Source organism: Abramis brama (genome assembly GCF_963993115.1).
Source record: "Abramis brama genome assembly, chromosome: 25".
Classification (NCBI taxonomy): Eukaryota; Metazoa; Chordata; class Actinopteri; order Cypriniformes; family Leuciscidae; genus Abramis; species Abramis brama.
This window is the reverse complement of record NC_139987.1, coordinates 18,044,604-18,072,305: the sequence shown is the minus strand read 5'-3', so window position 1 is coordinate 18,072,305 and position 27,702 is coordinate 18,044,604. Positions and strand designations below refer to the sequence as shown.

General features: G+C 38.0%; 5 protein-coding genes across 11 annotated transcripts in view; 2 read left to right on the top strand and 3 right to left on the bottom strand.

Annotated features, from left to right (window-relative positions):
* The window catches only part of stard13a (StAR related lipid transfer domain containing 13a), a 68,973-nt gene extending 61,054 nt beyond the window's left edge, over positions 1-7,919 (bottom strand). The window contains exon 1 of the mRNA XM_084104775.1: positions 7,807-7,919. The gene's annotated coding sequence lies outside the window, so the exon portion shown is untranslated. The remainder of the gene's footprint in view (positions 1-7,806) is intronic.
* On the top strand, positions 7,071-9,872 carry rfc3 (replication factor C (activator 1) 3). The gene is made up of 9 exons (XM_084104780.1): positions 7,071-7,262; positions 7,500-7,637; positions 7,721-7,788; positions 7,864-7,961; positions 8,102-8,283; positions 8,735-8,871; positions 9,040-9,138; positions 9,441-9,510; positions 9,610-9,872. Exons 1-9 carry the CDS (start codon positions 7,176-7,178, stop codon positions 9,799-9,801), a joined length of 1,071 nt encoding a protein of 356 aa, XP_083960906.1. The 5' UTR covers positions 7,071-7,175; the 3' UTR covers positions 9,802-9,872.
* A 245-nt stretch (positions 9,873-10,117) lies between these two features.
* kl (klotho) lies at positions 10,118-16,627 on the bottom strand. Its single transcript, XM_084104771.1, has 5 exons — positions 15,821-16,627; positions 14,056-14,566; positions 13,548-13,816; positions 11,489-12,614; positions 10,118-10,740 (listed from the first exon to the last, which is right to left on the bottom strand). Exons 1-5 carry the CDS (start codon positions 16,544-16,546, stop codon positions 10,400-10,402), a joined length of 2,973 nt encoding a protein of 990 aa, XP_083960897.1. The 5' UTR covers positions 16,547-16,627; the 3' UTR covers positions 10,118-10,399.
* Positions 16,628-19,112: 2,485 nt separating this feature from the next.
* On the top strand, positions 19,113-21,088 carry zar1l (zygote arrest 1-like). The gene is made up of 4 exons (XM_084103756.1): positions 19,113-19,747; positions 20,500-20,592; positions 20,662-20,736; positions 20,815-21,088. The coding sequence occupies exons 1-4, from the start codon at positions 19,115-19,117 to the stop codon at positions 20,956-20,958; spliced, it is 945 nt and encodes a 314-aa protein (XP_083959882.1). The 5' UTR covers positions 19,113-19,114; the 3' UTR covers positions 20,959-21,088.
* A 401-nt stretch (positions 21,089-21,489) lies between these two features.
* Positions 21,490-27,702, bottom strand: part of fryb (furry homolog b) — a 64,654-nt gene continuing 58,441 nt past the window's right edge. For 5 of the 7 annotated variants that reach the window (XM_084103708.1, XM_084103703.1, XM_084103705.1 and 2 more), the window contains exons 52-62: positions 27,040-27,237; positions 26,594-26,740; positions 26,218-26,378; positions 25,909-26,119; positions 25,167-25,316; positions 24,933-25,031; positions 24,495-24,578; positions 24,015-24,032; positions 23,505-23,615; positions 23,203-23,405; positions 21,490-22,921 (exon numbers count right to left, since the gene is read on the bottom strand). In XM_084103708.1, coding sequence (XP_083959834.1) covers positions 22,663-22,921; positions 23,203-23,405; positions 23,505-23,615; positions 24,015-24,032; positions 24,495-24,578; positions 24,933-25,031; positions 25,167-25,316; positions 25,909-26,119; positions 26,218-26,378; positions 26,594-26,740; positions 27,040-27,237 — 1,641 coding nt within the window. In that variant the 3' untranslated portion in view covers positions 21,490-22,662. The remainder of the gene's footprint in view (positions 22,922-23,202; positions 23,406-23,504; positions 23,616-24,014; positions 24,033-24,494; positions 24,579-24,932; positions 25,032-25,166; positions 25,317-25,908; positions 26,120-26,217; positions 26,379-26,593; positions 26,741-27,039; positions 27,238-27,702) is intronic. The other 2 variants (XM_084103704.1, XM_084103709.1) reach the window with 1 other exon arrangement.

Below are 27,702 nucleotides of genomic sequence, written 5' to 3'. Positions count from 1 at the left end.
CTTTTAATAGGAAAACTGAATTTTCAGCATAATTACTCCAGTCATGATCCTTCAGAAATGATTCTAACATGCTTATTTGTTCCTCACAAAACATTTCTTATTTGCAGTGTTGAAAACAGATGTGCTGCCTTATGTTTTTGTGAAAATGTTTTTGTTTGTTTTTTCAGAATTTTTTTATAAAAAGAAAGCTCAAAAGAATAGCATTTATTGAAATAGAAGTCTTAACATTATACATGTCTTTACTCTAATTTTGATCAATTTTAATACGCCCTAATCTTACTGACCCCAAATTTCACTAAATTTACTATGGAACTACAGAAAGCCATTTTTGTTTTTATCACAAAAATCGCAGTGTGATTGTGCACTATTGGCTTAGGTGGTAATTTCAGAAGGTTTCAGCTGGGGGCCAGGTGCCACATTCTGTCAACCAATAACAAAATAGAGGATTTTACCATGGAAAAGTAACCGCAGGTTTACTCCAAAACAATTATCCTTAATTAATTGCGGGTGTTGTCTAAACGCACATGGCAACAAATTCCACTATGCTGTCATGACTGCTGATTGTCTCGTACAGTATGCTGAGCTGGTGTCAGTAATTATGTTTAATATGTTCTTCACACTAGGAGTTTCACCCCATCATTTATGCATCATGTAGAGCTACGCAATTTATACCTACTATATCATTTATCCATTTTGTGTTAAATTCACATCAATTTACTAGTGCTGGGTGTTTCTGACATTATGGAACTACATATCAGGGCAAAGCAGAAGTCCTGGATGAAATGGATCACTCAGTGAATAAAGTAAAGAGATGAAAATATAGTGTTACTATACTATCTTAAAACATAACTAATATAAGTTTATAATGTACAGTTCTTTAAATTTGCACACAGCTTATTAAACAACAAATACAACAGTAAAACTAACAAGTTTCTACAGACGATCTGAAGATAAACCATTTCAAAAACATACATGACTAGGCATCAGAACTGATGGCCACCAGCAGGCATCAAAATATCATATAAATGATCCAAAACAAGAGGAAACACCATGGTACTTTAACTATGATATTCATGTACATATCAATAAAACTCAAATACTATTTTTATGGTATTTAATTATTTAAAGATGCTTCAAATAAAACCATGGTACTACAACATACCCATTTTGTAATGTAAAATTTCCATTTTACAATGTCCAAAAAACATATTAGTTTTAGGCTATAAAATATATGGAAGGATATTTTTCAGTAATTCTGTCTATTTGCTATGCAACATGTCCAACAAACATGGTATTACCATGGTACTTTTTGGCATGCATGTTAGTGTAGCTATTACAACATGACAAAATTCATAAGATGAATATAAAACATCATTATATTATATTATATTATATTATATTATATTATATTATATTATATTATATTATATTATATTACTATATTATATTATATTATATTATATTATATTATATTATATTATATTATATTATATTATATTATATTATATTAGGCTAATTGATCATTTCCTTGGAAGCTTCATATGAAAGCATCTTCTCACCTCAATAGGTAACTGTGATATTTCTTATAATTGTGTTTTTTTATGTAACAAAAAGGGTCATTTAGTCATTTAGGTCACTAGCCAATGAATTGTGGGCCTAGTTCTCCTCTATGATTCAGCGTGCTTTGCAGCAACATGCACTTTTAATGAATGCTGAAAGCACTGCAGTGTATGCTTGTCCTGCAGAGAGTGCTTCTGTGTGAACATGTCTGTCCGTCAGTGCGTGAGTCCGTGTGACTCGCTGCAATTCATAGCTGAAGACATTCCATCACTCTATGCGTTCTCAACACTCCCCCAGCCTCGTGCGGGTAAAAATAGCCCCTCTCTCACACAAACACTAGAGCTGTGTGTTTGGGAATCTGGAGATCTGGGGTTGTAAACCAACAGGAAGTGGCTTCGTCGCCAGGCACTAAATGAGGGTTCTTTTTTTCTAATTGTCAGCATTACTGGGGAAAGATTGGAGGAATTTTCTTTCTTTTTTTGTTACGTTGCTCAAAAAGGCCCTTATGCGAGCACGGCCACTGACTACCACTTAGCATCCTGGGACGGATATTAGTGCCACAGCGCAAAGCTATTAATTCTATTAATCCGGTCTGTGTTCCTAGCATTAAATGTGGCCATCTACTGCATCAAAGCCCTCTCTTTCTCTCCTCACAATAACTCCTTACAGGCAGGTGTCACCGTCAATGCCAGGACAGACAGAGATCAGTCGTGTGGGGTGACGGGAGAATGCGGCATCATAAAATCATGTTTTTAACAGTTTAAAGATGTCCAAATACCCCCAAAACTGACCCCTGAATTCCTTTGGATAGGAATTACAATACTCAAAAGAGTCAAGGATGTATGTATGGAGTGCTGCAGCCGTGACGTCCAAACCTGGAAGATTATTTGGGTAAAATAAGTTCTGTTAAACTTAATAACTCGATGATACTTGGAAGTTTTGCTCTAACCTAAATCACACATGCCCATATCGGAAACACAAATTTTGATGCTGTTGTGTTTCTTTTATAAAACGTATGTTTCTAATAAATTACTAGATAAGATAAGAACGTTTGGTGTGAGAGTGAGTTTACGATGTGTAAAAAAACGTCAAAGTATCATCAAGTTATGTTTTCCACATTTACATATATTGAAAAACCCTTTTATAAAAACCCATAGGAAAACCTCGAGGGAACCACTGGTGAATTAGTCTTCTGGGTTTTGATGTCACAGCTGCAGCACTCTATTAGTGGCTATTTTAAGATTCTCAAGAATGTAAATAGGGCTTTAAGATCTCTAAAACATTTTACAGCATTTCAGTGAAAACTAATAGTCACTCATCATCACAACTTTCTAATCGACAGCAGAGAATTGATTTTACCCTGATCACGAGACAACCCGTATTACATTCGCACAGAGCAACACTGGCCCTGACCGTGACCATGTTTGCATGGTTAAAGAAAGTTAAAATAGAACAAGAAAGGAAGAATGACAGACTGACCCACTTTTAACAACACCTTTGGCATTGCTGAGAGCAGATACAGCTTATGCAGCATTTTATGAGCCAAGAATGTTATGCATTATTCATTAATGAAAAAAAAAAAATATATATATATATATATATATATATATATATATATATATTTTTTTTTTTTTTTTTAAGTGTGGATTATTATTATCAGTGTGGATTATTGTATTTATTACATTTACAAATCGACAATTTGCCTTCTCTCATTTATATATTCTGCTGATTATTTTTAAAAAATGAATTTGAACAAACCTCTAACCCTTAAGAATTAATCTTTGGGGCAAATCAAATGTAAAGCTCCACTCATATCTGTAAGAATTTCAGGCATAATGAATCCTCACTGCATGTTCGTCCCACAAACTCACAACCCATAGATATAAATAAATCCCTTTTGGGGCTTCAAAATGTCTCTGAGCTGCACTGACAGGAAACAGACTGACAGTGATGCAAAAAGCGTTCTCAGATGTCATAACAATATGTTTATGCAATGCATGCTGGGAAAAGATAATACCAGGACTGCCAGGCATCTGATCACACTCACCAAACTGATAAACACTTTAAATGCCTTACAGTCTCCTGAACAGCCTTATCTGTCCAACACAAACAATACATGCTCACTTTTTAAAAAGATGCACATTAGTAACCCAGAATGGACATGTTACACTACCGTTCAAATGTTTGGGGTCTGTAAGATTTTTAATAAAGTAATATTGTGAAAGATTATTAAAAAAAAATGTAAAATAACTTTAAAATAAATTTTCTATTTGAATATATTTTATTTCTGTGATGGCTAAGCTGAATTTTCAGCATCATTACTCCAGTCTTCAGTGTCACATGATCCTTCAAGAATCTTTTTTAATATATTATCATTAAAGTTGTGCTGCTTTATATTTTTGTGGAAACCATACTAGCCTACATTTTTTTTCCAGGATTTTTTTTTTACGAATAAAAAGTTCAAAAGAAAAGCTTACATTTTTGAATGGTCGTGTATGTAGGCCTATAACTTTCTCCAGGTTTTAGAACCTTCACAAGCTAAAAAAAAAAAAAAAAAAAAAAAATGTCCATTTGATTTATCTACAGTTGTTACTGCCATCTAGTGGAATAATTTTAGAATTGAAAATAAAAAATAAAAAAATAAATTAAAAATTAAAATCCACAAAACAACATTTTCAGATCTGGCTGGTGTCTCCTCATTCTTTACCTCAGTGAAGCTGTAACTGATAGAGAATAACAAAGGTTTTCATACTTGTTGATGGGTGCTTCTGTGTGTCACTCATGAATTTTTGTTGAAAATGAGAAAACTCTTTTAAAAGACGTTTTTCATCATCAGTGATAACTGAGGACGACTCCCTGCCATCTGAGCGATGTCATGCACGCCCATTTTCAATGAGAGATGGAGTGAGCGAGTGTCATAGCCTATGTTTGTTCGTAATAAAAAATCCGATCTTCGATATCTTGTCCTTTTAATAGTGAAGAGAACTGACTCTGACCCTGACAGCGCTAGTCAATGCATTTATGAGTTTGCATCTTGAAATTTCAGTACTTTCAATATAAAGTCTTCACTAGGCTACTAAATGACTCAATCATGAAGACAGCCTTTGCCGCCATCTAACGGCGTAATAATGTAACTCATGTTGCTTCACGATCAGGGACATTTTTTGGCTTTAATATTTGTATTGTGCGGTAACTGTTTTATAGCAGCAATAAGGTAGACTCCAGGCTAGTTCTGTATCGTAAATAAGTCACGGCTGAAGGGGTTGCAGCAGGCACGACGCAAAGCCGTAACTTATTCACGATACAGCACAGCCTCTCAACATGGCTTCCCATTGCTTACTTTTAAACCACTAGCCTACATCAACATCTTTCATCATACAGTATATGGGTGGGGGAACGGAAACTGCCGTAGAACTTACCTCATCAAATATTCATACACGCTGTTATTTTCAAGCGCGGTCTAGTTTTAGCATATCAGAGGAAAATGAAAATATCAGTGACGGTAAACACGTTCCATTTAGTGAAGAAATTGTTGGCTAGTTGATTTATTTTGTGCGTTTGAGGTGATTTGAAACATAGCCTTTCTACACTTCCCCAGACAAGTGATTATGGAGATCTGTAATGGGTCCAATCTATTGACCTTATAAATATGCAAATTGGAACCGGGTTTAACAAAAGCACAATTTGAAACCGAGGATTAATTTACCAAGGTTAAAATAGAGGAAAACATGGAAAAAGATAACACATAACTACGTTTAACCAGAGTGACCCTATGATATTTATGCTTTGTGAAATTGTGACAAGACCATTCATGCATGTGAAACATTATCAAGACAGCAGAAACCATTTAAACAGACAGCTGAAATTCCTCAGTTGAAATATTTCTGTGATATAAAGAGCATTCCTGAGATACCACAACACGAGCAATATCATTTAACAGCAAACACCACAATTCCTCTTTGTCATTCTTGCTCACATCTTCATTTACTCATGAACAGAGCTCAGGAAGTGAACAAAAAATCAGACAGAATGAGAGCAGAGTACAAAATAGATGAGATTCTGGTTTCCCTACAGACTTGTAAATGCTATGATTTCACCAAATGTCATACAATATTGTATGTTTGAGATCAACAGCTGTTTTGGCAGCAAATGCAGCATATGACTTCAAGAATGTGAGATATAGGACATGATTAAGGTGAGACTTGAGGAATAAACAAAAGACCTTGTTTATGAATGCCAGAAACTGTAAGAAAGCATCTGCTAAGAATATCCATGTACAGTAAGCTGTTAGAGCAGTGTAGTTTACATTCAGGTCCATTTTTTGAGGATGGCCTGTTTGGCAGATAGATCCTTTCATTCATTCAGAGGTAGATTGTCAGCTGAACCACACAAGCATGGGAACAGATGAACCTAAAAGGGAGATCTGAGCTCAGAACTGAATGGCCGTACAACCCACCAAGAGAGGACGGCGGGAATGGAAGTACAACCTGAAAATGACAGTCCTTATGTTCTTGATACAAAACATTTAGAATTATTATTCTACCTACTATGGTGTGCAACAGACTGATGAATGAATGAAATATGAATGAAATATCTTCAACAAATTAGAAATATTACTATTATTACTGAAAGCAGATGAAGCAGATTAACACTGCTCTTCTTACCTTATTACTATATAGGCCTATAACATTTTGAGTTGTTCACATGGTGAAAAATGGATATGGTGATTTTTTTTTCCCCCTCTGGAGGTTGACAGTATTTTCTGATTTATGGAGTGATAAAAACCTTTAACTTAACTCTAATATGTCAACAAAATGAAACAAGATTTTGAACATAGCTTTATGTTCATATTTCTGTTCTGGAAATTTATGCAAACCAGTACGTTTTTAATTTGATAGTGTTGCATTTGCATAACTGTCTTAATATGAGTAATAAACTGTGGGAAAAATGGTAATAGTTAACATTATTACATTATTCACTATAACGTCTTGCCTTAAAAAACTATATTAAATCAACATAGCTATAATAAATTAAATATGGAGATATGTATAGGACTATTTATATGATATAGCCTAACTGCAGGCTGTGGAATAATGTGATTAGTTTTGTATTTCCTGAAATGTATTGTTCTATATTAGGCTACTTCTTTTGAAAACAACAACAACATCATCGACAACAAAAGAGGTTAGGCAGAATCATTGACAACCTCACCATTCACCTTCATTGCACTATTTTCCAGACAATGAAATTGTACTTTTATTGTGTTTTTATTTTGACACGACCATATCATCAGCTTTAATATGTGCATCACCTGACGATAATAAAGCTAGGCATTATCATGAAATATTGTCAAAACAAACCAATATCTTAAAATAAATCCATACCAGTTTAATGTGTAATATAATTCTTGTATGTATGTTGTGAATTCATTAGTTCGAAACTGTAAAGAGCGCCGGCAAAGTATCGAGTTTTACGAAACGCGAAAGCACTTGTCCTTCCTCGCTCCCTGTAGTTGCCGTTCTGACAGCGCACTGCGCGGGTTTATGTTTCGCGGGAGCAGGCGGCTCAAATTCTCACAATAACATATTAAATATTCTCATCATTCAGATAGAAAAATGAGTTTATGGGTGGATAAATACAGACCAACGTCCTTGGCTAAACTCGACTACCACAAGGAGCAAGCCAACCATCTAAAAAACCTGGTAAAAAAGCAGAAACTATATATAAAGCTAATTGGTGTTGGTGCTGTTTATGCCTGACTCAAGTCACGTCAAATAACTAAACGTGAATTCAATTTTACCAACATGTACATCATTGCGCTCTCTAGCTGAAGAGTAGCTTTCTTTTTACAATTGCAGTAACAATACTGGTGATATAAACTTAAATGTGCCTAATATTAATTAGATAATATAATGGTCTCTCGCTGTTTAATTCTACAGGTCCAGTGTGGTGATTTTCCACACTTGTTGGTTTATGGACCGCCTGGTGCTGGGAAGAAAACACGGATCATGTGTCTGCTCAGAGAGTTGTACGGACCCGGGGTCGAGAAACTCAGGATTGAACACCAGTCCATCACGGTATTAAAAACATCAGATACTTTGAACATCTACTAAGTATATAGTTAACTACAGTATTAACTGCTACTGTTTGTCTCTTGTAGACTCCATCTAAAAAGAAGCTTGAAATCAACACTATTGCCAGCAACTATCATCTAGAGGTGAATCCAAGGTAATAAAAAAGATTTACTCTGTATGTTTGGAGTCTCCACTTGCAGTTCCCTCATATCTGATCTGTTTTCCTCAGTGATGCGGGGAACAGTGACCGTGTGGTCATTCAGGAGCTGATAAAAACTGTCGCCCAGTCTCAGCAGATTCAGTCCAGTGCTCAGAGGGAGTTCAAAGGTTCGGCTTTGTTCTTTCATTGGGTTAGATCATTAATCTGAATCAGCTGAATATCTTAGAGCTGTGTTTGGATATGATAACCTTTTATTAGAGATCGCGTACACTTCTAACAGTAGTGGCAGTAATGAATCTATTCACAGTGGTGCTGCTGACTGAGGTGGACCGTCTCACTAAAGATGCCCAGCATGCCTTGAGGCGTACGATGGAGAAGTACATGTCCACTTGTCGACTGATCCTTTGCTGTAACTCCACCTCAAAAGTGATCTCCCCCATCAGGAGCAGGTGTCTGGCTGTGAGAGTCCCCCTGCCAAGTGTGGATGAGGTGAGGTTGAAAGAAATTAATACTTTTAAGTTGATCAAAAGTGATAGTAAAGATGTTTACAATCAATGTTACAAAATATTTCATTTTTTCTATATAAATGCTGTTGTAACTTTCTGTTCATCAAAGAATCCTGGAACAATGTTTCAAGGTTACCACAAAAATATTAGGCAGCACAACTGTTTTCAACGTTGATAATAAAAAGAAATGTTACTTGAGCATCAAATCAGCATATTAGAATGATTTCTGAAGGGTCATGTGACACTGAAGACTGGAGTAATGATACTAAACATTCAGCTTTGCCATCACAGAAATAAATTACATTTTAAAATAGATTAAAATAGAAAACATTTCTTGTAAATTGTCATATTGTCTGCTTTTTTGACTATATATTTTAAATGAATTGTGTTTTGCCTTACATCTGAAAGCAACCCAACCTTCTTCATCTTCTCAGGTGTGCAGTGTTCTGTCAGGCGTTTGCAGGAAGGAGGGCCTGCTGCTTCCTCCTGAACTGGCCAGACAGATTGCTGAGAAATCTGGCCGTAACCTCCGTAAAGCCCTGCTTATGTGTGAAGCCTGCAGAGTTCAACAGTGAGAGCCTTCGCTTCAACCAGAATAAAGAGACTGTTCTTTTTTACCAGTGATAAATAAAAAATTGAATGATTGTATCCAGCTTCCGATATAAGAAACATAACTCACCTGAAGTGCAAGCCAAACATACATTTTATGTTCTCTGTTCCCAAATTTACTTTCCTGCAGGTATCCATTCTCTCCAGACCAGGACATCCCTGTGACAGACTGGGAGGTGTACCTCAGAGAGACCGCTAATGCTATAGTCAGCCAGCAGAGCCCTCAAAGGTCACAACATGCATAAATACAAGCAAAAACCAAATCACCAGCTGTCTGCCAGTGCTAATAACAGGACCTAAAAAGCGATAGATGTTAATAAATATCAACTTCTAGAGCATGACTTGCCAAAGTCCTTTTTAGGGTTAAGAAAAAATCATTCACTTCTTTGCTTTGGTGATTCTAGTAAATGTGGAATTTATTTATTTTTTTACATCATGATAACTTTTAATAATTAACTGTTGCCTGGTTTGTTTTTTAAGCAGTATAATGAGATGTTTGCAAATGGCTAAACTCTTGTTTTAATTTTGCAGACTTTTGGAGGTCCGGGCACGATTGTATGAACTTCTAACTCACTGCATCCCACCAAATGTCATCATGAAGGTACAGCTGCTTATTTTCAGCTTATTAAAATCAAAGTTAAATTACAGCTTGATTTGGTGTACAATCACAGCATCAACACTGTTCGCATTGGTATTCCAGGGCCTGGTGACGGAGTTGCTGAGTAACTGTGATGGACACCTGAAGGCCGAGGTGGTTCAGATGGCGGCGTACTACGAGCACAGACTGCAGCTAGGCAACAAAGCTATTTACCACCTGGAGGCCTTTGTAGCTAAATTCATGGCCATCTACAAAAAGTTTATGGAAGATGGACTTGACAACTTTATGTTCTGAGCTATTCTAGCCTAAAATTAAAAAGAAATGTTGGATAACTGTTTTTCATAATAAAAGCTATTTAAAATGTTTTTGGACTGTAGTTTTTGCTATTTCCTGTACATCTTTAGGGAACTTGGACATGTATGAAATAAGCAGAAAATTAACAACAAAAAGCAGAAAAATAAAGAAAATTGCACATATGAATATTACAAAGCTCTAGAGATTTTTGGATTGTACATATGACATAAAAGGCTTAGATGTAACAGAAAATTATAAATGCATATATATTATAACAGGTAATATAAAAAGAAAATTAAAGATATCGCACTTAATTACTTTGAAAATATTTATTTAATATATCTGACAATGTATGACATAATTTACCTATACTAACCATAGTTTCTCTTTAACGTGCCATTTTTTTTACAACCCCCTGTGAAATAACAAACTTGCCCAAATAATGCAAATATTTTACTTTTTACAAATAAATAGTGGTTTTACATGATAATGCTGAAATTATATATATGGTCAGGCTCAAAGTAGTGTTATGTAGCCATAAACTAACCATTAAAACAAATAAATTAAAAGTATAAGAGTCCACTGGAACCATTTCCCTTCATTTTTTGGTGGCTAATTTGTGCCTCTTGACTGCGTAGTAGATAATAAGGCACACTGTGATCAGCATGCAAGAGCTCACCAGAGAGAGAAAGCCAACGACAGGCTGCTTGGTGAGGATAAAACGGCCAGAGCTGTGCACTGGAGCATGGGGACACTGTTGCTGAGGTGTGCCTGTGGCAGGGAAACCATTGTGGTGGATGATGTTTTTGTAATGGGCCAGTGAAGATTTCAGAATGACCTCCTCCTGCACGTGACCATACATGCCAAAGCCTGGGTCCCGCTGGTCGCTGAATGCATATGCAAAGTAGCCCTTTAGATTGACTCCATCTAGCGTATACGCTAAAAGAACAAATAAGAGGTTAGAATGCGAGTGAAGTGAACTCCTGAACCCATGACGTAACTATAAAGCGAGGCCTTGCCGGTGTTTTGAGAATAGTAAACAAATATTTTTCCAAAGATCAGATGAAGAGCGGCTCGCTAGTTTTCCTAAGGTCAGCAAACTGTTTCCCTAGTTTTCTGTTTAATAATTAAGCCGCTGCGTGTGGATGTGTGTGTACAGCCTGAGATTTGTGCCTCTAAATAGAAACGGCATAGATTTGAGTCATCAGAACTTATCCAAGTGGGTTACAGTACTAGGAAACTTAAAACAATTCATCTTAAACAATTAGATGTTGAAACATTCAACATCTACGACACCCTACAGATATAAAAAAAAGTGTGAAATATATAATCTCTAAAACATGTGATAAAATGACAATGGATTCAAATAATGTTTGATTACTATGTATTAATATACAATTATACCTGTGGGTTACACTTACAGTAATATCAATATATAATTTGTTATGATTAATATAATTAATATTAATGATTCACATTTCCTTTAATTACAATTTAATTATAATATATTGGTTTTCTGTGCTTGTTTCTTTTATCAGTTAATTAATGTACAGTATTTTACACCATCATTTTAATTCAGTTAACAGTGACTGAGACAGTGCTTTTGACAAAGCCAAAAAAATGTAAATAAAATTCTGTATGAGCCACCCTAGTGAAAGCCAACACATAACATTATACAGTTTCTTACCTTTCAAGGCCTCATTAATGTAGTTGTATAGGTAGTAGACGCGCAAGCTATCCTTAAACCTAGCGGTGTCCTCTTGAACACCATTGGCCATCACATAAATGGGAACCCCTTTGTATCGGGAGTTAACCCAGTTCAGTGCCTTGCGAAGACCCCAGGGGACTACAGGAGAGTTGCGTCTTGGAGACATGATCCAGGTCACGTCAGATATCAACTGAACCTGCAACTTGTCCTTGAAGGTGTATTTGTCTTCCACTCCATCATATACCATTGAGGTAGTAAAATGGCTGATGGCGAAGAAATCGTAGGTTCCTTTTACCAGCAGTTGATCCTCTTTGCTGAACGTCGGTAAGTGGTAGTTGAAGAGATCGATATTGTTTCGCTGTTGGAGCCAGCTACGCATCACCGCTGGGTAATCACCTCTACCGAAGATGGGCTCAGCAAACCAGCCCACTCGAAAGTCCAGGACTCGGTTTGCAGGCGCCACATCCTCCCTGCTGAATGAAAACGCAGGTTCGACCCAGTCCATATGAAGAACCAGCGATACCTTTCCACCTTGGGCTTTGCGAAACTCGCTGTCGTAGACGTGCCAAGCTAACGCGTGCGCACGAAGAAGCTGGTGGCCCACAGTGTATTCAAGATCCTCATCGTTAGGCTCATTGAGAGTGATCCACAGCTTGACATGAGTTCCCAGTCGTTGGAAACACAACCTGGCGTAGTCTGCAAATGCCTGGACTGTCTCCTCGCTCTGCCAGCCCCCACCAGCCTCCCTGGATGCCGGGAGGCTGGATAGTTTCCCTGTGTGGTGCCAAAGGGTCACAACAGGGGTTACGTTAACCTTATGTAGCTCACTAACAAAGCAATGGTAGTATCTTAGCAGTGTTTCGTTAGCATCAGACACCCGGCCCGTTGGGATGATGGAGGACCAGTTGAGGGAGAAGTGGAAGTGTGAGACTTTGATCCGGTGCACATCAGACACCTGCTGGAGGATGCTGCCGAAGTCGGCGCAGTGGCGCGGCCTGTGCATAGGGGGCGCCTGCACACCAGGGACCTTTTTCAACTCTCCGTTACCAGAGATGTTCCAGATATAAACGCTAGGGTCAGCAAACTGGGTTGGTGTAGTGTCAACCTTCAAAACAGGATCAGACGACATTCAGATGATTTTAGATAATAAATTTGAAAAGTGAAAATTGAATAAAACTAGGTTTTGAATATATGCAAATGATGTTTATCAATGTTTGAAGTTTGAACAAAGGTCAAAGATTAAAGCTAGATACATCATATGATCAACACAGAATCTAAGTTCTATAAAAATGACCTTTGAATGGGACAAACAAGAACAACCAAGTAAGATTGATTTGCTGGCCTGCACTTTACATAGTAAGGACATTTTCTACATTTTGATGAAATGTGTGCAGTTAGATGTAATCAGATATATTTTTTTTAATGTGCATTAATCAACATTTAAATAAATGTAAATGTACCCTGTCAAATGTAAATGTATATGTGTGTGTGTGTGTGCATGTGTATAAATAGAAACATTATATAATATGAAATATTACTATAAAATATAAATATTAGATTTATATAATTTATGTTTTATAGTTATATTTCATATATAAAGTGTATATAAATATGCACACATACTATATATATATATATATATATATATATATATATATATATATATATTAGTGTTGTTAAATTGATTAATCGTGATTAATCGCATCTAACATAAAAGCTTTTGTTTATATGTGTACATAAATATAGGTGTGTGTGTGTGTACACACATATATGTATGCATATATATATATATATATATATACGTGATACTGTAAACCACCTTTTATGTTAGATACGATTAATCGATTTGACAGCACTAATATATTATATAATATGTAATCTAATAATAATCCATATTTTAAATAAATATATTTATTATTATAAATAAAGTTCAAATATAAAATATATATCATATACAGTATCAAATCAATGATAAAAAGTTGTGTTTTTACAAAATAATTATTAAGCATGCATGGCAAGCAACCAAGATAAGCTGTACCTGTATGGAATTGGCAGCCACTCCCCAGGCAAAGTCACATGGAAAGACACCCTGTGCAGGGCGGTTCTCGGGAAGCTGAGGGAAGCCATTCTTTTCTATTAGTTTGTTATAGAAAGTGGCAGATGTCTTCGGCTCTCTCTTCAGATCAGGAGTGTTGAAATCCACAAAGAAAAGCCCCCGTCGTATTCCATATTCACGGTACCACTCATACCCGTCCAGCAGAGACCAGGCAGTGTAGCCAATCACATTTACTCTATCAAAACGGATTGCTATAAAGAGGAGAAAATGATTGTTCATAATCAGTTACTGATCGTGAAATGTGAATTGTTGAAAATAGCAGTGCTAAATGATAGTTGGAACACATTGTAAATGCTTCTTTGACCATTAAAGATATGATAATCTCAAAATGGCCATATGCCTACAACATACTGACTGATATGTTCTATTCACTATATCATTCATTCTATGCTTATCATTTCATCAAACACCCTCAGTTCATATACAGTACCTTTCAGAGTCTCCATAATAAAGCGCTTCAGATAGTACATATGCTTGGCATCCTTTGTTTTCGTGTCACCACTTCCATACCAGCCACTCTCCACAACAAAGATGGGAGGATTGTTGTACTCGGCACGGACCCAGTACAGCAGCATCCTCAGACCTAGGTCTTCTGTCTGGCCGAAGCGCAGACTGTCATTGATCAGCTGAAAACTAAGAGCCGGTCCATGAGACAGGGCAAAGAAGTCCGCTGTTCCGTTAACATACACGCTCTCAGCCTCCGTGAAGGTCGGCAGTCTGTGGGTCAGATTGTGTTTCATGCAGGGTGGATAGTCTCCATCCACAAACAACGGACGGGCGAACCAGCCGAGCACGAAGTCTAGAGAACACTGGCAGGCTCTGCGGTTCTCCTGCCTGGTTCTGCTAGGCTTGATCCAGTGGGAGGCCAGAGCCATGGACACTAGCCCACCCTGACGGGAACGATACCGGTCGTCGTACAAGTGCCAGGCTGCAGCATGAGCCTAGACGGCAACACAAAATACATGGCTATACATTATTTGAAAAACATATATTGTATACAGCACTTTGAACTACACAAATTGAACCAACATAATAATAAAGATGATGATAAAAAAATAAAATAAATGAAAAGCCTATTAATAAAATAAAAAACATATCTTTTTTAACACCAGCCACTTTATCAGATACACCTGTTCAAATGCTCTACTATCTAATCAGCCAATCAGCCAAGGCATGTAGAGATGGTCAAGGTGATCTGCTGAAGTTTAAACTGAGCATCAGAATGGGGAAGAAAGGTGATTTAAGTGACTTTGAACACGGCATGGTTGTTGTTGTCAGACGGGCTGGTCTGAGTATTTCAGAAACTGAAACACAACCATCTCTAGGGTTTACAGAGAATGGTCCGAAAAAGAGAAACTATCCAGTGAGTGGCATTTCTGTGGGTGAGAATGCCTTGATGATGCCAGAGGTCAGAGGAGAATGACCAGACTTGTTCGAGCTGAGAGAAATGCAACAGTAACTCAATGCACAACACGTCAAACCTTGAAGCAGATGGGCTACAGCAGCAGCAGGAGACACACCGGTGCCACTCCTGTCAGCTAAGAACAGGAAACTGAAGCTACAATTCAGATGGGCTCACCAAAATTGGACAATAGAAGATGGAAGATAGAAGACAATAGAAAAACGTTGCTGGTCTGATGAGTTTTAATTAAACAATATTTAGCATAAACAACATGAAAGCCAACCGTATTCATCCTGCCTTGTATCAACGGTTCAGGCTGGAGGTAGTGGTGTAGTGGTCCCATTTGGCACACTTTGGGCCCCTTAGTACAACTGAGCATCGTTTAAATGCCACAGCCTACCTGAGTATTGTTTCTGACCATTTCCATCCCTTTATGACCACAGTGTGCACATCTTCTGATGGCTACTTCCAGTAGAATAACACGCCATGTCACAAAGCTCAAATCATCTTAAACTGGTTTGTTGAACATGACAATGAGTTAACTACACTCAAAAGGCCTCCATACTCACCAGATCTCAATCCAATACCAGTATCTCTGAGGAATGTTTCCAGCACATTTTTGAATCTATGCCACAAAAAATGAGGTGAAAGGGGGTCCAAGGTGTACCTAATAAAGTGGCCGGTGAGTGTATATATAGTGTATATATATAAACAGACAGACAGATACAATTATACAGATACATTTGTTAATTAAATAAATAACTTAAACATTTGAGTATGTGGCTCTCATTACCTTCAGAAGATTGTGTCCCACTCTGAAAGGCAAATCTGAGTCATTTTTGATACCAGGAGCCACAACCCCAGTTCCATATCCATGCCAGGCCACAACAAAAGGATTGTCGATGGTAATCCAAAATTTCACATCCGATCCAAATGTTTTAAAACAAAAATCTGCATATTCTCTGAATAGATCAACCATAACCGAATTGCTCCAGCCTCCAAAGAGGGTTTGCAAACTGTCAGGCAGGTCCCAATGATATAAAGTCACGACAGGTTGCACTTTCACATCCTTCAAACCTTGAATTAGATTTTTATAATATTCCACACCTTTTTCATTGTAACTTTCTTTGGTGCCATTGGAGAAGATGCGCGGCCAGGACAGAGAAAACCGGTAGTGACTGACTCCAAGTTGCTGCAGGGCTCGGAGGTCCCCCGGGATGTTGTGATAACTGTCACTGCCCACGTCGCCTCTGGATACACGGGTCCCTCCGCGAGTAAAGGTGTCCCAGATAGACTTACCCTTCCCGTCTTTTTCCCAGGCTCCCTCAACTGAATATGCAGCCGTGCCGACAGCCCACATAAACTTCTCAGGGAAAATGTCATAAAGGAAGGCTTTGTCACCGGGATATGGAAGTTTGCTAAATCTATCCCATGTGTGCAGTCCTGCGCCTGGATCAGCTGCTGTCCACTGTAGCTGACTGAACAATATGAGCGCCAAAACAATCCATGCAACTGTCATGGTGCCAGAGAACTGGACAACTTTCCTAATGTTAAACAAGTGAGTTGCGTCTCTTACCTCACTCCGAGTCGCTTGCAACTGCGGTATAATGCACCTGGCCCCATCTGGTCCCGTTTTTTGTCCTCTCATGAAATCTATCAATTATTACCCAGGCACTTGACGGGTAAATAGGTATCCAAGCGCTGCGCAATTCCAGCTTCCATAATAACACATTTCCTCCTGCTAGTGTATGATAGGGCAAATATGATTACAAAAAAAATATATATTTGATTTCTCCAGTGGCTCTAAATGACAACTGATTATCTTTTAAGACTGAAAAACCCATATGAATGAACCATATATCACAGGAATACTGATCACCAAGTTATCCAGTAATCCAAACGGATTACTAAATGACTTTCAATGACAAATAATTTATGAATGGAATACATACTGTACAGTACATTACATTAATGTTACCAGCCCAAACTTTGTAAAATGTATTTAAAAAAATTATAAACAGAATTGAAAACAAACTGCATGTTTAAACTGCATGTTGTGGAAGTGCTTCGAACAGGTGTTTTTATTAACTAGAACTTGATTATGTAATAAAATCAACACTTTAGAATACATGAAAATACAATGTAATATGTACTAGGAAACAGATTTGTGTTTTTAAATCGAATTACATGCGTAATATATCAGAATGCATATTACGTTATCTCCATCTAGAAGGCTAATGGTAATGTGCACGGTGCACCCGCATGTCCTGAACGGAGCCAGAAGGAAAAATTGACATTGTAATACATTAATGCCAATAATATGTTCCCCGAGATTGTTTTATTAGTTTTAAACCAGCTATTGGGGCCTCTGAAGGGGCAATGTTCAAATTATCTGGGCTATTTGCCTGTCTGACTCAAGCGAAACATCAATATTACAGTAGCATTGACCGCCAATGTACATAATTTAATGAAATAAAGAATGTATCACTTCGATAAGCATGCAATTATTTTTATTGCAACTATCTGCTGCTCTCTATAATCACAAAATATTATTTCTCAACACCTATCCTTGTCGCATCCATATGAGGGAAAACCAATGGTGTGAGTCTTGTGTTTCCCTGCAGGGCTTGTTTGTCAGTTTTGAAAGGTTATAGTCAAATTTATTTGATCCCATATAGATGAATTATAGACACGATTGGCTAGAAAGAGAAAACAGAGGAGGAGAAGGAGGGAAAACAAATCCAAACAGTGCTTTGTATGATGTATGATGTAAATGTATGATACTTTAAGCTGGAATAAAAACAATACACCCACTGTGCATTGAACTTACTTGAATATTGAAGAGTGATTGAATTGATGTGTCAGGTCTTCTTCTGCATGGCATGGTGGTAATCCAAAGGTTGTTTAATTCAATGAAGTGAAGAATCAATGGGATCACTTAACACTTTTGTGCCCATCATGGGCAAGCTGATCTAACAGGACTGTCCCTGACATAAAAGTTACTTTGGTTGAGACAATGTCTGCTAAATGACGACTACTACTAACAGTGCTTGAAGACTAGTTATATATATATATATATATATATATATATATATATATATTTTTTTTTTTACATTTATTTTGCACTGTGCAGCAAACAAGTGATCCATACTTTATTTTATTTTATTTTATTATAAAATGAAAAGGTTCTTGACAAATAAAACAGAACAAAATCCTCAGCATAAGAAACACACGTTAGACTGGTAATGCAAGCTAGATTGAACAGCTTAAACTATAGTGAACCTAGAATTTAAGACCTTTAGTAAACCTTTAGTTTAGTTCTCGTTGTTTGCCTGAAGCATAACAGAGGGTTTTAAAATCCAGCTTTTATAACCCTCCACTTATTTAAACGCCTAGCAACATACATACCTCACAAATTATTATTGCTCTTCAAATCTCAACTCAGTAAAAGAAAGGCTAATCTGTAATCGGGTTGACAATGTCACCATTATAATTACCTTGTTTTTAATAAAATATATTTTTATAAACATATATTCATAGTTTTATAAACATTTATTTATAAATGAAACATTTATTTATTCATTATTTTATATTTTTGTGATAAATCTTTTTTTTTTTTTTTTTTACAGTGCAAATATTCAATGGTGTCTCTTAATTATTATGAGGCCATAAAAATTACATATATAATAATTATGCAATAATTTAAAACATGTTGAAATGAAATAGTAAATTTGTGTTACATTCCAGAAATCATCTTAATTTAATTCCATGTAAAAAAAAAACTAAAAAACTTGCTATTTTAAAAATAAAGGTTTAGTGAAATTGTGGAACCTGCATTGTCACTACCTGCCTTTTCATATAAAATACAGTCTGTACCCAACTGCATTTTCAACTCATGCTAAATTAAATATATAAAACAGGGAAAGACTACGATTCCTAGCGATCATTACCTAATGCTAATGCGTCATATTCGTATTGCTGAGCCACGCCCACACGTGATAGATGCTAATTAGGTCGCGCCAATTAAGGCGTGTGCTCAGGAATATCATAAATATTCAGCAACGTCTATACTAATGATTACGCCACAATGGAGGAGTATCTCATCCCACCTTACAACTATGGAGGGTATCCTGGCTATTTCCCCTTTTACCCCGGCAACGCGAAATTTAAGCAGCAAAACTGGAATAAAAAGGGAAACAATTTGTATGTTGCGCCAGATGCCCCCGATTATTTTGATGTTTATAAACGCGCGCAGTTAAAAGCGATACTTTCTCAGGTGAACCCGAATCTGACCCCGCGCCTCCGCAAGGCCAACACTAGAGAGTTCGGTGTGCAGGTAAACCCAAAGGTAGATGCCACTGTCCAGTGCTCACTCGGCCCAAAAACGCTGTATTATCGCGGCGATAAATGGGAGTCACCGAGGACGCCGTCCATCAACCCACTGAAACTGAAACTGAAAGACACTCTGCCCAGCACACCTGTCAACTCCGTCCGCTTCTCCCGTCCCGTCGCCATCTACTCCCCCGTCTTCGACCGCAGGATTTTCTCCTTGTCTACGACTGCCGGTGAAAGTAAGGACGATGGCGGGGATGAGAGCAGCAAGACGGACAGTGAGACGGACGACGACGACGACGAGAAGTGTAAACTGGATGAAACCACGCACAACGAATCACGGCAGGGGAAGTCGTTGATTCAGCGAAATAAACGGTCTAACTTTCAGGTATGTTAAGGGGAAAGGTTTAGCATAGCAACTATTTTCTCCCTAAAATACAATGGTTATTTTTCTGTGAAAATAGGTGACTTGCTTGAAATACTACGTAACGTTAGTCAGATTTGGAAATGTACAAATAATTAGTTCAAAGCTGATCGGAAGAATACCGCTTGTGACTGGTAACGTTACTAGAGTTTAATATTTTGTCTGGAAAATTCTTATTCTACTTAAACTTGCAAATGCGAATAAAATGCGGCTCTTCACTCGATTTAAAACGTTTTCTTTCACGACCCCCCCCCAACCCCCCAACCCCAACCCCCCAACCCCAACCCCAACCCCAACCCCAACATGAATATGTAATGAGCAGTTTGATTGGTAGTCGGTTCCTTAGTGATATTCACCCAAATGTGTCATTACTTGCCCTCAAATTGTTCCAAACCAGTTTCTTCTGTTGAACAACTTTTTGGAAGACTGTCGTTAACCCGACAGTTGACGGCACCCATTGACATCCATAGTTTTTATTATTTTTATTTAAGTACTATGGATGTCAATGGGTGCTGTCGACTGTTTGGTTACCAACATTCTTCAAAATATCTTTTTGTTCAACAGAAGAAACTCATACAGGTTTGGAACAACATGAGGGTGAGTAAATGACAATTTTCTTTTTTGGGTGTACTATCCCTTTAAAATTACGCGTGTACATGGAGTTTTGGTAAATTATTTATTTTGAGTTCTATTCTAACAATTTATTCTTATTTAAGTTTCTGGAGCAGAAATATGGATTTTATCACTGCAGCAAGTGCAATATTCGATGGGAAAGTGCATTTGTGTGGTGCATCTCGGGAACCTCCAAGGTAAAATGCAGTGACTTTAAAAACGTTTAAACTTGGTTTAAACCTAATTAAATGGCATCATTCCCACAGGTGTACTTCAAACAGCACTGCAGAAAGTGCCAGGCGGGACTGAATCCATTTAGGGTTGAATCCATTCAGTGCCAGGTAGGAGTTGTTTGTAATTGTGCACTTATTTTGAAGTTGTTTGTGCAGTTTGACCTTGCTCTGTTTGACCTCTACCAGGTTTGCTGCAAGGCTCGCTGCTGCTGTGAGCGAAAGCAGAGGCACATTGACCTGCGTCGTCCTCACCGCCAGGAACTGTGTGGCCGCTGCAAGGGCAAAGGCCTTTCCTGTGACACCATCTACAGTTTCAAGTACATAGTCTAAATGTTCAGGTGTATAATGATGTGTTTTAGAATCTGTATTGGTGGCCCATGTGACATTGGGTGGGATGTATTGTATTTTTGTATTTGTATAAATGTGCAAGTTTATATAACCTAATAAAGTATATCAGCATAATACTAGAGTCTGTGAGAGTTTCTGCTTTGTGAAGGACTTAAGAGCTCAACCAAAAATTAAAATGTTATGTGCTTTCCCTTATTTCTTTCCAAACTTGTAAAATGTTTTTCTGCAGAACACGAGTATGAAGAACCGTTTTTGCCCATGCAATGAAAGTCAATGGGGTCCAAAACGCCATTATCACTGTATGGAAATTAAGATCTTGATCCACAATTTAATTATGGTAATGCATAATGGAATATTATTTTGCTCAAGATTATGCATGCATAAAACCCTAAGATTAAGTGTCACTGAAATGCATGTCTTTGCTTTAATGTGTAGACTGTGCAAAATCACTATCCTTTAAACACCAGAACTTCCTCATTTCTTATTGAAATGAACAACAAACTGACGAATCTCAACATGAAGAAAGCACAATTTATTTCACAAAAGCTTTAAGTATTTACATAGTGAACGAAAAGAAACCATTTTCTCAAAGAAGCTTTACAATGTGCAATCTGTCTAGGCATGCACTAGAGAAAAACTAATCTTCATGTGATGCCTCCCTTTTCCACTTTATACAAATAACGTTTTAATAAAATACACTTTTAATAAATACAACTCGAAAGTACAATGATGCATGCTTGGCAACTTGAACCGACAAAGAACAATTTCAAAAACTACGTTCAACACACTGATTTCTTAAATACAAATTTACCCTAAAGGTGAGCCTGTGTTTGGCGTAGCGCAGGATGTCGATTGGAAAAACAGCCAAACAATCACTTATCAGCACTTGAAGTAGAATCAGGTTTAGCCGTAGCTTATCAGTTGAACAAATCGCTGAATGTCAGCATGTTTGCGTGTCTTTGTGCAGGTGCGGAGGCTGATATTTAGCGGTACGCAAGTGATGGACCGGTTCACAAAGACACAAGCTCTCAGCTTTAAACAGTTACAAGTATCATGACGATGACCAACGACATACAGATAGTATCCTTTGTCCCTCCTTCATTTGTGCGGCGTGTCCTGTTCGCTTTTAAAGACAATCTTGAACAGTTACAGTAGAAAGGCATCCGTTTCAATGATCCATCATTGCACATTCCCCATGTTAACAAACAAACCAAGCAGAAGTTCTCACTCAGGTGCTTCCTTTCCAAAAAGGCAGCATTTCTCAGTAGCAAACAGGATATATTTTTCTCCTCATGATTTACGACATGAAACGTCAACATAGTGCAATAATTAAAAGATGCGTTTTAGTGACTCAATCCAAGGAATCTCGCAGGAGCAGCTCAGTTTCTCCATTATTGCTGCACTTTTGAGGACCCGAGGACACGCTCACTCTCAGGAGCCCCTTCCTATTTAGTACGGTCAAGGATGCTCGTGCAAGTTTCCCTAAGAAGGGCACAATTTTATGTGTTAAACCCTCAAAAGGGTGGCAGCACTCCCAAACGTCACACTGGATCTGGCCTGGAGCGGGTGGCAGGAGTGGAGGATCATGGGATGAGGGCTGGTGCAGGAGAGGTTGGGTGACTATGGAGGGATCCAGTGGTCGGGGGGTCCAGGCCAGGGCTGGTCTGGGGTGCCGCAGGCTTCCTGTCAGAGACTCAAACCGGACACGCTGGAGTCGAGGAGGCTGGATGAGAACACCTGGTACCCCTGGGCGCGACGGATCATGTCCCGGATCTCTCCGTTGAGCTCCATGATCTTTGTGCAGACCTCGGACATGTCCTTGTTCGAGCCGACCAGTGCAAAGGTGCCAGTTTGGCCCAGAGTCTGGTGCCGGAAGTAGACGTTGAGGAGAGTCTGGATCTCGTCCTCTGAGCCACCGCCGAAAATGTCATTTGGCCACATTCGTCTAAAAATGAGAAGAGAGTTATATAACAGTAATAGCATTTTGATACCATTAAAATGTCAAGCTACTCAATTCCAATTTCAAGACCACAGTAAAAACTAACATGCTATTAAACACCAGTATTATTGTTAAAGAAAATTAAAACATTTTCATTAACCGAAATAAACTAACTTGAGTGGGGAAAACTAACTTAAACCAAATACATTTTCATTTTATTTCCTCATTGTTGTCTTTACCACCTAATTAACAGAGTTTTGTCTCTCCCTAGTGGTGTCATAGCTCACCTGCACTCTTGAGTGTAGCGGATGGCCATAGAGAACTCGTTGTTGTTCAAGCACTCCAGGATGGCCTGTACAGCTGCCTCTGAGCTGGGGAAGATGGGCTGGGAGCCGTGCCTTTGCCGGTCCACTAGATCACCAGCCAATGAGGCTTCAGCTAGCCGAAGGCAATTCTTCAGATCGCTCAATTCCCGAGACATGTTCCAAAGCTACAGATTGAAAGCACATGATTAAGGGTAAGGTTCGAATAAAATCAATCGGATCATGACCATGAGGTGTCTCGGTGGGGTCATAGGTGCATTGTGTACCTCTGGCACAGAGCTGATGGTGTTCACTTGTCCTATAAGTTTACAATAGGACTGAAACAGCAGGAGGAGCTGGAAGTGAAGTTTGTACAGGCGCTGACACAACTCCAATTGCTGTGGACGATACGAATACATTAGTAACATGATATAATAAGGAAATCACACATATGAAAAGCCACAAAAAATAAATACACAACTCAAACTTCCATCACTGAGTGTGTTTATATGCACAAAAAATGCTCATAACAATAAAAAAAATTACTTGTTTTATGAAAACCATGTTTACATTTTTAAATGATTCATTACTTCTACAGTCTTCAAAAACATTTTACTATATGATCTTAAAAGTATGCTTACTAAGCATAAGTTTGGGTAATATCATGCATGTAAACACACTCGCTGACCTAACCCTAACTGAACTGAATGCATGTGCTAAACTATAAAGCTGTAAACACAGATCACTCACTCTAACAGATGAACAAGAAAGAGAACTGTTCTTAGTTTCAAACTTACAGCCAGAGTTTCCATTTGCTGTAGAGCAAGCATGTCATAAAACAGGAAAGAGTTGAGAAGGGAGAAACAGACAGCATTAATACCCAGCATGCAATCTGTGAGACTGAATATGTGCCACTGTGCTCAGAAATCCCATCCACATAATTAGAAGATTAGTGCCTGTCGCATTCAACCCAACCCATATAAATCATGCAGAGGATGACAAGAAGAAGGCGCACCGAGTGACAAGAAGAGTAGTGAGGAAATAATGCATTGCATACAATACCATTTAAAAGTTTGGGGTCAGTAAGATTTTTAAAAGAAATGAATGTTTCTATTTAGCAAGGTTGCATTCAATTGACCAAAAGTGACATTTATAATGTTACAAAAGACTTTTGAACTTTCTATACATCAAAGAATCCAGAAAAAAAATGCATCATGGTTTCCACAAAAATATTAATTATTGATAATAAGAAGAAATGAGAAAACAGCAGCTTTCACCTTCTCCTCAGAGTCTCCAGGCTGACAGGTGATCACACCATCATCGGGATACTTCGGAAATGTGGACCTGCAGTTCTGCAACCACTGTTGAAAGAGGAGAAAGTGGATGTGCTTGACTAAATTCAAAACAGCTGTCTCACAATTTAAACATAAGTAGTTTTGCGCAAAACCCAACACCATGATGCTCGGGTGTTACAGCTGCCAAGCAGTTCTGCGTGAGTTTAAGTAAATGTAAATTGATGGGATGGGATTTTTTTGCCTGGTTCATAATCCATCAAGTCTGATCACTTAGAGAAGTATTGGCAAACCTCTACTCTTTAAGTCGCATGATTCAAAGTCTCATTCACAATCGTAGCATAAACTATTTCAGCAACTCAATTCAATGTAGCAGCTTCCAGTGGTCCTGTATGAGCAGCCTGACAGGTTAGAATGACTTACTGAGACAGCGGCTTCCTCCCGGGTGTTATATGTGTCCAGATACTCCTGAAGCTCAAGAACACTGAACTTCATCTTTTCTAGAAGCCCATATGAAACAATCTACAAGAGGACAGATGACATAAATGACAAAAAATACTTTCTGACTTGCAATTTAAAAGTTTATATACAAAATGATTCTCAATAATTTGTTAGGAGAGGTCCCTGAAGCATGGCTGGGGAGGAATATTCACTGACCGTTTCTGCGTCCACATACAGCGTGGGACAGTCTGAGCATAAGGCCAACATCTCTGATGATCGCACAAATTTTGACCCAATTCCCCTCAGGCCGTCTCCAAGGTAACAGGCAGCATCGCTGGTTAGGGAGCAGAACTTATTTTGGATGTTCTGTAGAGACAAAAATGAATTTTAACAATGCTAATTGTTATAAATACTTATGGGCTTCTAATTAACCAGTGTTTCCAGTTAATTATGTAGATTCTGGTGCCCTGTCACAATCTAATCTGTCCCGCCTATATTTTTACACTTCTCATGATAACATAAAAGGTCTGTACGATTGTGTTTTCCGCCAAAATAAAAGCTTGAGGGTTTAACTCTTGCAAGTGAAAAATGAAGACAAAAGTATTGTCATTTTTCTACAGTAAAGTAAAATAATATACTTATTGCGAAAAATTACTTCTAATTTACAATTATTTTACAGTGCAGTTGTATTGCAATAGTAATATACAGTATTACTTTTGTTGGTATGACAATAATGATAATATAAAGGCATTATTATTATTACTATATCCTAATAGTTTGGCTTCCTATAACACCAGTGTGAATATAATATGAACTGAGATACTATATCATGAACCACGAAATAAGGACAGAGGTCCACCCCCCCAGTCTTACAAAATCATGTGGGAAACACAGATTTAGCAATTATGAACATATTTTCAAACAGGACTGCTTTTTGTACATATAAGGGTGACGTTACCTGAAACATTGAAGAGAAAATGTGGAAGGTGTAGACGGCACAAGACCCATCTGTATCACACAACAGCTGGTTAATGTGACTCCGCCAGGCTTCTTCGGCATCGTCACACACTGTGGGCTGAAATGCTGCCAAGATGGCAGAGAAAAATGGGGAGGGTGGAGGAGGAAAGCCCAGCTCATCCAGATCATCTCGGTCCTCCCCAAAATGGTAGCTATGGAAACCAGAAGAAAGGATGTTACCCTTAAATAACCATTCCAGTTAGCAGTAGTCTAATGCTTTAAAACTATAGTGAAGTGTATCAGTATTAACCTGGGCAGGGAGTTTGGGTTTTGGTTGATTCCAGCACGGTTTTGTTCTGCAGGAAGGTCCAGATTCGTGCTAGAGCCGCAGTCAAACCTCACTGGCAGCTCATTCACACCGAATGGCAGGTCGTCCTCTTGGACATTTGACTCCTCGTCTTCTGGTAAAACCTGTGAAGATGTGAGAAGATCATTATTGATCTTCTCTCCTCAAAGTTTATGTTCTTAGTAAATCTAAATTAGTCAGTAATTAAGTCTCACAAACATGCCAGCAATAGTTTCAAACAGCATGTTGAAGCAGATGTCAACACATCTAGCTTCAAGGTTTGGTGCTATTTGGGCACGTTGAAGAAGCTTTAATGGACTAAATGTAATTTGAAACATACACGCGGCATGATGTGGTCATCTGGAAGCGATGTTCCCAAGCAAGGTGTTGCAGCATTAAGGGAATTTGGGTCAGCTGATGTGGTGTCATAGGAAGTGGACAGAGAGTCTGTATGATTGGTGTCCTCTGAGGGGGAGAGGTTCATGGTCTGAAATCAGAAAATGCCCAGCTTTAGAAAAATACCATTAGGCTAAAACAAACAAACAATAAGACAAACACTAGGTAGTATCATAGACAGACAGACAGACAGACAGATAGTATTATTAGAATAGATAGATAGAATGAAAGATAGAACTATAGAACGATAGATCGATATAGATAGATAGATAGATAGATAGATAGATAGATAGATTGAACATTAGATAGACAGATAGACAGACAGAGACAGATAGATAGATAGATAGATAGATAGATAGATAGATAGATAGATAGATAGATAGCACATACTAGTTGAGAGTGGGAGAGGCTTTGGCTGGTGGAATTGGACTCTTCCTCAGAGGAGTCATCAGAGTCTTGCTGGGGGTCGTGTAGGCCGATGCAGGGGGTGATGTCAGAGTGCTGGCTCTCCTCCAGGAGCTCAGTCAGGTCTGTGCTGTCCAGAGAGCGTCGGCGCACTCCCCAGTTAAAGTTATCCATACTCTCGCCCTATTAAAACATACACACAGCACTGATTCAGCAGCTATTCTTCCTAGCATGAGCTGATGTTGGGTGTGCACCACTCTGGCCCTCTTAGGGCCCAGGAAGTAGACACAACACACTTCTAATCAATCATGCAAAAATGAAGAACACGTGCAAACATACAGTAAATAAAGTAGAACAATATCTGAAATATGAAACAATATCTGAAATACAATATCTGCCTCTAAGATATCTGACTTTGCAAATGAAAAAAAGAAATACTAGTTATCTTCTTTGTAGTCTAGGGGAAACAAAGCCGAACAAAACAGAAAATCCTGATTTTATGGATTTTAGACCAGCAGTTTTCTCCAATAAGCATTTGAAACAATCTGAATTTTAATAGTTTTCTCACAAAACAAAAACAAGTAGTGAGGAATGATTTAATATGAATGAAACAAAACAAAAAAATATTGAAATGAGATGCTTCTAACA

Bases quoted from the DNA above. Each gene is read 5' to 3' on its own strand.
- rfc3 (XM_084104780.1), top strand. From the start codon at position 7,176: ATGAGTTTATGGGTGGATAAATACAGACCAACGTCCTTGGCTAAACTC. The intron at 7,263-7,499 runs GTAAAAAAGCAG...TTAATTCTACAG, and splicing joins CCAACCATCTAAAAAACCTG to GTCCAGTGTGGTGATTTTCC. The intron at 8,872-9,039 runs GTGAGAGCCTTC...ACTTTCCTGCAG, and splicing joins GAAGCCTGCAGAGTTCAACA to GTATCCATTCTCTCCAGACC.
- kl (XM_084104771.1), bottom strand. From the start codon at position 16,546: ATGACAGTTGCATGGATTGTTTTGGCGCTCATATTGTTCAGTCAGCTA. The intron at 12,615-13,547 runs GTACAGCTTATC...CCTGTTTTGAAG, and splicing joins TGGCTGCCAATTCCATACAG to GTTGACACTACACCAACCCA. The intron at 10,741-11,488 runs GTAAGAAACTGT...TTGTTCTTTTAG, and splicing joins CATTAATGAGGCCTTGAAAG to CGTATACGCTAGATGGAGTC.
- zar1l (XM_084103756.1), top strand. From the start codon at position 19,115: ATGGAGGAGTATCTCATCCCACCTTACAACTATGGAGGGTATCCTGGC. The intron at 19,748-20,499 runs GTATGTTAAGGG...TTCTTATTTAAG, and splicing joins ATAAACGGTCTAACTTTCAG to TTTCTGGAGCAGAAATATGG. The intron at 20,737-20,814 runs GTAGGAGTTGTT...GACCTCTACCAG, and splicing joins TTGAATCCATTCAGTGCCAG to GTTTGCTGCAAGGCTCGCTG.